This window comes from Nannospalax galili, unplaced genomic scaffold (assembly GCF_000622305.1).
Source record: "Nannospalax galili isolate Female #2095 unplaced genomic scaffold, S.galili_v1.0 scaffold77, whole genome shotgun sequence".
NCBI lineage: Eukaryota > Metazoa > Chordata > Mammalia > Rodentia > Spalacidae > Nannospalax > Nannospalax galili.
This window is the reverse complement of record NW_008341457.1, coordinates 1,528,503-1,536,976: the sequence shown is the minus strand read 5'-3', so window position 1 is coordinate 1,536,976 and position 8,474 is coordinate 1,528,503. Positions and strand designations below refer to the sequence as shown.

General features: G+C 55.1%; 1 protein-coding gene across 1 annotated transcript; it reads left to right on the top strand.

Annotated features, from left to right (window-relative positions):
* Positions 1-463: 463 nt before the first annotated feature.
* Fem1a (fem-1 homolog A) lies at positions 464-4,901 on the top strand. The gene has a single exon (XM_008836971.3). It carries the CDS (start codon positions 1,496-1,498, stop codon positions 3,599-3,601), a length of 2,106 nt encoding a protein of 701 aa, XP_008835193.1. The 5' UTR covers positions 464-1,495; the 3' UTR covers positions 3,602-4,901.
* Positions 4,902-8,474: the final 3,573 nt, after the last annotated feature.

Genomic DNA, 8,474 nt, shown 5'->3' with positions numbered 1-8,474 from the left:
TCCCTGTTGGGGAGGGGGGGAAACTGCTGCTGTTTGGAACCCTAACAGTTATGGCTAGGACGTTGACTAACTCCATGTTGCTCAGAATAGCTCTTAAATTACAGGAAACATTTAAGAAGAGACAACAGCCTTGAGTTCCAAGAAATAGCTCGATCACAAACCAGTGGAACGTGCTAATCTCAGATATTCTACATCTGGCTAACTGCTTGTTTTTGCTTCTGTAACTCACTTGCTATTTTAGGTCACCTTGACACAAAGTATAAGACCACCCTGTTATTGTCTGACCACCCGGTAACTGCTGATTCCAGCTTTCTTACTATACTTTTTATGGCTAGGAAGTTGACTTAATTTAAAATTACAAAGTTGATTGTCAAGTTATATGACTGTATCACTTGTCTGTATAATGACTGGTTGTTGATTAATAAAGTTCTGCTATGTTGTACAAACCTGATTGGCTCACAAGTGTCCTGTTTGAATATTTCTGTAATCCTATAAAAACTCTGAACAATGATCAGGGCTGCTTCTATTCCAGAGATAGACAGCCATCGAAATAACAAACATTTACCTTGCTACTTTTCTTAAAGTGGTGCTGGTGATTTTTTTTTGCGAACTCTGACCTATAACAACTACAAGACATCAGGTCAAGTGCCTCTGCAACGCACACTAACTCCCTACTGCCTTGCATGATGGGAATTGTAGTTGTCCCATGACTGCTTCACGGCCACCATGTTGTTTGCCCACATTTCTCTACTGCTGAGGCCCAGAATTCTGAAAAAGGTAATTTCAGAGCCAGGCGTGGTGGTGGCTGCACCCCTTTAATCTCGTCACTCGGGAGGCAGAGGCAGGCGGATCTCTCTGAGATCAGGTTCTTCTTAGTGTACAATGAGTTCCAGGGAGGCTGAGGCTACCGGGAAACCCTGTCTCAAAAGAAAGAGGCTTTTGGGCAGGAAGTACGTCACCAAATTCCCCAGGGCGCACAAACAAGCACACGTATAAAGTGATATACCAAGAACAGCATTGCCTTCTACGGCTCCGCCCTGCGGTCCTGTTCCCACAATGCCCCTGTTCGCTGGGCCTGAAATGCTGCATGTTGTTGGTTTGGAAAGTAACCATGTTTCACTTCCGACGGGTTTCGCTGTAGTAACGGTAACAGGAAGCACATCATCAAATGTCCCATGGGGGCACATAATATACTCCTACAGCCTTGCTTGCCGGCAATTGTATGCCTTATAACCACCACTGTTTACTACCATGCCCTTAACCCCGCCGTTCAACCACACGGTCGTCGTGCCTCCTGGGAAATGTAGTCTCCCACGGCTTTGTCCTCCAGTGTCTGGCGGGCTGGTGCAGCTCCGAGAACTCCCTTTCCCGTCATGCTCCCCTGAGCCTCCGGCGGGCTCGCAGTGGCCATTTTGTCGTGCAACACCAGCAGCTAAGATGGCGGCGGGGTAGGCGGTGAAGGTTGTCTCTTGGCACGCGAGCTGTCGAGAGCTGCATGTCCGCCATGGACCTGCACACGGCGGTGTACAACGCCGCCCACGACGGCAAGCTGCCGCTGCTGCAGAAGCTGCTGAGCGGCCGCGGGCGCGAGGAACTGGACGAGCTGCTGGGCGCCGTGGCGGGCGGGGGCACGCCGCTGCTGATCGCCGCCCGGCGCGGACACCTAGCGGTGGTGGAGTTCCTCGTGGACCGCTGCGGCGCCAACGTGGAGGCCGGCGGCTCGGTGCACTTCGACGGCGAGACCATCGAGGGCGCGCCGCCGCTCTGGGCCGCGTCGGCCGCGGGCCACCTGGCCGTGGTGCGCAGCCTGCTGCACCGCGGCGCGTCGGTCAACCGCACCACGCGCACCAACTCCACGCCGCTGCGCGCCGCCTGCTTCGACGGCCACCTGGACGTGGTGCGCTACCTGGTGGGCGAGCACCAGGCCGACCTGGAGGTGGCCAACCGCCACGGCCACACGTGCCTCATGATCTCCTGCTACAAGGGTCACCGCGAGATCGCGCGCTACTTGCTGGAGCGCGGTGCGCAGGTCAACCGGCGCAGTGCCAAGGGCAACACGGCCCTGCACGACTGCGCCGAGTCCGGCAGCCTGGAGATCCTGCAGCTGCTGCTGGGTTGCCACGCGCGCATGGAGCGCGACGGCTATGGCATGACCCCGCTGCTGGCCGCCAGCGTCACCGGACACACCAACATCGTCGAGTATCTCATCCAGGAGCAGCCCGGCCAGGGCCAGCTCTCAGGGGCGCAGGCCCCGACGGAGCTGCCCCGGGGAGGCGCTTCCCACAACCACCCAGGTGGTGGAAGACCTCAGGGAGCCCGTAGCCGCTGTTCCCGCAACAGAGACCCAGAGCCTAACAACACCGTAGAAAATGACACCACCATGGAAAATGATTGCCAACCTCAGGGAGCCCGCAGCGGCCGTTCCACTCCCGAGGAACCAGAGTCCTATGAAAGTTGTTGCCCTACTAGCCGCGAGGCGGCTGTAGAAGCTTTAGAATTGCTCGGAGCCACCTATGTGGATAAAAAGAGAGATCTGCTGGGCGCCTTGAAACACTGGAGGCGTGCCATGGAACTCCGCCACCAGGGTGGGGAATACCTGCCCAAGCCCGAGCCCCAACAGCTGGTCATGGCCTACGACTATTCTAGGGAGGTGGCCACAGCCCAGGAGCTGGAGGCCCTCGTCACAGATCCGGACGAGATGCGCATGCAGGCCCTGCTGATCCGGGAGAGAATCCTGGGCCCGGCTCACCCTGATACTTCCTATTACATCAGATACCGCGGCGCCGTCTACGCAGACTCCGGGAATTTCGAGCGCTGCATCCGGCTGTGGAAATACGCCCTGGACATGCAGCAGAGCCACCTGGAGCCGCTGAGCCCGATGACCGCCAGCAGCTTCCTGTCCTTCGCGGAACTCTTCTCCTACGTGCTGCAGGACCGCGCTGCCAAGGGGAACCTGGGCATGCAGATCGGCTTCCCGGACCTCATGGGCGTGCTCAACAAGGGGGTGCGGGAGGTCGAGCGGGCCCTGCAGCTGCCCAAGGAGCCCAGCGACTCCGCCCAGTTTACCAAAGCCCTGGCCATCATCCTGCACCTCTTGTTTCTGCTGGAGAAGGTGGAGTGCACCCCCAGCCAGGAGCACCTCAAACACCAGACGGTCTACCGCCTGCTCAAGTGTGCCCCGCGGGGCAGGAACGGCTTCACCCCACTGCACATGGCGGTGGACAAGGAGACCACCAACGTGGGCCGCTACCGTGTGGGCGTCTTCCCCTCGCTGCCGGTGGTCAAGGTGCTGCTGGACTGCGGGGCCGACCCCGACAGTCGTGACTTCGACAACAACACCCCTCTGCACATCGCAGCACAGAACAGCTGCCCAGCGGTCATGAACACACTGATTGAGGCGGGAGCCCACGTGGACGCCACCAACGCCTTCAAGAAGACAGCCTTCGAGCTGCTGGACGAGAAGCTGCTGGCCAGGAGTACCATGCAGCCCTTCAACCACGTGAGCCTGCAGTGCCTGGCAGCCCGTGCCCTGGACAGGAACAAGATCCCCTACAAGGGCTTCATCCCCGAGGAGCTAGTGGCCTTCATCGAGCTGCACTGAGCCGGCACCTCAATGCCTTCGGCGTCTGCCTGGCATGGTGCCCGCTCCACCTCCTCCCTGCAGACTGAGATGGAAGGGCTCAAGCATCCCCACCCCTCAGTCTGCGCAGAGGGAAGGGCGGGAACCAGCCAGCGGTTCCAGAAGCCTCCAGAATCACGGGACAGGAAGATGGTCTTTCTTTATGACCCTGGAAAGAGGCTCCAGGGCCTCCCCACCAGCGATACTCTGTGTCTGGGGTCCTCTGCTTTGTCATCTGGGACCAGTCCCCTTATCCCTGTGCTGTGCTGGAATCCCAGGAAGAGGCTGAAAAGGGTCGGTACTCCTGCAGTAGCCATCCAGATGGGGTCAGAAGTTTGAAGGTCAAAGATCACTCTCTTTGTCCTGCCTGGTGGCACCCTGCGCCCTCAGGGGTCAACCACCACAGCCTGTCACATCCCTTGGGTTGGTTTGGTGTTTACTTACTAAGCAGGTGGGTGAGGAGCCTGGCACCCAAGTTCTGAGACTTTTGCTGCTTTTTTCCCTTAAGAGTTGTGTGTTGGACTCCCAGAGTTAGTTTCAGACCACAAGGAGTTTGCAGTGCCAAAGTAGACTGGGCTGAGCTGTGTTGTAGCCTGGGATCCAAGGCAGTGGTGCTGCATGGGGCCAGCTCCTGTGAGAGGTGCACACCTTCCAGCTTCCCCCAGGATGTGGGCAGGGCCAGGAGTCACCACCCAGCTGACTCCAGCTTGTCCCAGGAAGGCTCAGTCTGTCAGACGTCTTCTCTGCTCACCAGCCCCGGTCCACAGGTGACTGCTGTCCATGTTGCATCTGTTCTGAAGACCTTGGTCCTAGGACTGCATGACTGCATGAGAATACCAGGAACTGGGGGAAACAAGGCAGCTGGCCAGGCCTGGGGCATGCCTGAGTCCCCAGGAGCTATAAGTTGCCAATAACTCTGCCAACCCAAGTTCCCGTCATGCAAGGTGCATTGGGGTTGACACTGGATCTCGAGAGACTTCTCAGACACCCCAGTGGGAGGTACAGATGCCTAACCTGCTGGAACTAGCCGCCCCCAGTGGGAGGAAGGTCAAGTGTGGGAGCCCAGTCCCTGTGTGGCCACTGAAAGCCACATCAGCCACCTCAGAGGATACTAGGTGTGGGTTTGCAGTGTTTGGTAGGGGATTCTTTTGACCAGCCTTAGACCTAGCTGGGCTGGGACCCACCAGCCATGCCTTGCCCAGGCAAAGGGCAAAAAAGAAGAGTTCCTGTTGTGAGTCTCAATTCTATTTATGGAATTAAAAAACCAGGTATATGGAGAAAACTGCCTGGCAGTGCCTTGATGATAGGGGGGTTGTGGTGGGAGAGGGGCACATAAAGTGCAAAAGTTGGAGGGGTTTGAGACACCGTCTCCCTGTAGCCTGGAACTAACTGGCCTGGAACTCCCTATTGTAGCCCACTGCCTCTCGAATGCTGGGATTAAATGTGTGCCTCACCACACCCAGCTTTTTTAGTGGACTTGGAGATGTGGCTCAGGTGAGGGTTTGCCAAGCATGTGTGGGGCCATACCAACACCCACAAAACGGGCCATTCATGGTGGGTGGCACAGGGCTGTCATCCCACTATTTGGGAGGCTGAGGCAGCAGGATCACAAGTTTGAGGCCAGCCCGGGCTACAGAGTGAGTTCAAGTACAGACTGGGCTAATGTAGTGAGATATTGTCTCAAAACAGCATCTAGCACCTTGCCAAAGCCATCTCCTATGAGGTATGATACTAGTGATCATTTATTGAGCCCCAGCTGCATACTGCGAACCATCTTGCGTGTTGAAACGTACCACCAGGTTCACAACAGCCCTCCTGTGTGGGGAACTCAGGGAAGTAAGCTGATGAGGACACAAAACACACTAAGAAAAGTTTAAATCTGAACCCAGGACCAGGGGCCCCACACTCAGCTGAGTTTGGTGAACGGGCACACGGCCAGTTCTTGGCCCCTGCTGCCATGTTGACAGGAGCTCCTTTGGGGTGGACAGCCTGCCTCGACAACCTGGGCATTGGTTTCACAGGTCTGTGTACCTGACCAGGCATGTTTATTGTGACTTGCCTGGCTCTTTGCAGTGAAACCCGAGTTTCAGGTGAGGGTTGATCCAGCAGACCCAGGCTATCACTATGGCCTGGCAGGTCAGTTCCCTCCACACCAGTTCCTGGCTAAGGTGTCCCTCATGGGGGACAACAAGATCAAAGGACAGTCTCAGACTTCCACACCTTCGTGCTTGAGCCCTGGGACATCTCTGATTGGGCAGGCCTATGTTACATGTCCACCACTTAGCCAGTCACAATAACCTGTAAGTGGGCTGTGCTGAGCTTACAGGTAGCCTTGAGAAGGCTCTGGGTGATGGGCCTACCATGGGGGCATGAGGTCAGACCCCAGGACCCACAGAAAAAGCCCAGTGTGCTGAAATGAGATTATACCCCAGTGCTGGGGAGATGCCTGATGGACAGCCAGCCCAGTGGAGCCCTTGAACTGCAGGCCAGTGAGAGACCCTGCCTTAAAACAAGGTGGACGGCTGGAGAGCTGGCTCAGTGGTTAGAGCACTTGGCTGTTCTTCCAGAGGACCTGGGTTTGGTTCCCAGCACCCACATGGCAACTAACAGCCATCTATAACTCCAGTTCCAGGAATCTGTTACTGGACACCATGTGGGTGCTGGGAACTGAACCCAGGTCTTTGGAAAGAGCAGCAAGTACTCTTAATTTTGAGCCAACTCTCCAGCCCCAGGTAACGGCTTTTGTTGGGTTCTGTTTAGTTTTTTGAGATAAGGTCTCATGTAGCCTAGGCCAGCCTTAAACCCAGTAGCCCAGGCTGACCTTGAATGCCTGATCCTCTTGCCAAGTGCTGGGATGACAGGTGTGTGCCACCACATCCGGTCTATAAAATTAACCCTTTGGGCTGCAGAGATGGCTCAGGAGTTAAGACCATGGCTGCTCTTGCAAAGAAACCAGGTTCAGTTCCCAACACCTACATGGCAGCTAACAGCCATCCATAACTCTAGTTCCAGAGGATCCAACACCCTCTTCTGACTTCCATGGGCATTGCACGACATGGGTTCAAACAAAAAAAGATTAAAATGGACCCTTCTGAGTTGTACTAATCATTGGGTTTTAGTGTTTCCTAAGGGTTATACAACTATCATCAAACATCCCACCAAAAATTGCTTTTTAGGCCTGAAGTGTGTCTCAGTGGTCAGCCTGGGTAGTGTGCATAAAGCCCTGGCTTCCATCCCCAGCACAGAAAGGAAAACGATTAAATGACCCAAGTATCAGGAAATAAATAGAATAAATGAGGTTGTGGGTGATCATCAGAATGGGACCTTGTAACCAAAATTTGGGGATAGGGCCAGTGAGAAGTGGGTAAAGGGCTTGCAGCCAAGCCTGAGTTAGATTCTGGGGACCCACATGATGGGAGGAGAGAAATGACTCTTGCAAGCTGTCCTCTGACCTCCACATGCATGTGGTGGTACCTGTGCCCCCTCCCCCCTTATGTAATTTTGGAGCAGGGGGAGATGGTCTCACTATGTAGCCCTGGCTGGCCTGGAACTTTATGCAGACCAGCCTGGTTTTGAGCTCCTGTCTCTGTCTGCTGAGTGCTGGGATCAAATGTGTGTGCTACCACTCCCAGGCTAATTTTTAAAAAAATTTTAATCAAAATTTGGGGGTTGGAGGGATGGTTTTGCCATTAAATGTTCAGGCTTACAACCTTAAAAAAAAATCAAAATTTGGAATCAGCGTCTGAAAGCCCCATGTGAACTTTGAGACCCGGAGAGCTTTGGCCACACAGCAGCAAGCCAAATGGCCATCATGCCAGCCTGCAAGAGGATCAACCAGCAAAGGCCTGGCTAGGGGGTCCCTGACACCCAGGAAAGTCACAGGGAAGTGGGGAGCCTAAGCTAAGTCCCAGAGAGCCCAGAGGCGAAACTCCTGTAACCGGCCCTCTGGCCACCTCCCAGGGCTATCAAGAGACTTGGGCCACAGGACAGGTCAAAAATAGCAGGACCTCACCCTGGTGTCTGAGCCAGAGGATTCCCAGGACTGCAGGAGCCACTGCTTCAGGCAAAAATTTGCTGTGTGACGCTGGGCAGGTGACTGCCCGCTCTGGGCTCCAGTCTCACTGTAGAAAGGGTGTTCAGTCTCAGAGTGTGTCTCAGTTTCTCTGCCTGGAGAATGAGGAAGAGCAAGCACCGTGGTGCCCACTAATGAAGGCATTCAGTAGCCGTCACTGTAGTCATTTCCTGGGGGCCAAAACCCTAGGCAGGCTGCAGGGGCAGGAACTGGCCACTTCTCTGGCAGCCCTGGCTCTTGGGGGCTCAGGAGCAAGTGGGGAGAGGAATCTGGGGATGGGGCTCACAGAGAGACTGGAGCTGCTGCCTGAAGTGCCCCCTGGTGGTGCTGCTGGCTCATCAGCACTTTCTCCAACCCCCACCAGAACTGAAATGTGTGTTATAACCAATTATATGTACTTTGGTTTTGGTATTTTGAGACAGGGTCTCATGTAGCCCAGGCTGGCCTCAAACTCACTGTGTAGCCAAGGATGACCCTAAACTACTGATCCTGCCTCCAGCTCCTAAGTGCTGAGTAACAGGCATGCGTTACCATGTCTGGTTTATGGGGTGTTGGGGATGAACCCAGGGCTTTGTGCATCCTGGGGAAGCACTCTGCCAACTGAGCTACAAGCACTCTACCAACTGAAGTCACAGGCACACCGACGTGCCAGCCTCTTTTCATGTTCTGGGATTTGAACTCAAGTCCTCGTGTTTATGCAGCACATTTACCTGCTGAGTCGTCTGTTCAGCCCCAAAACAATGGATTTTAAACTTCTCCAGACAGTCCTCATCAACAGCTTGA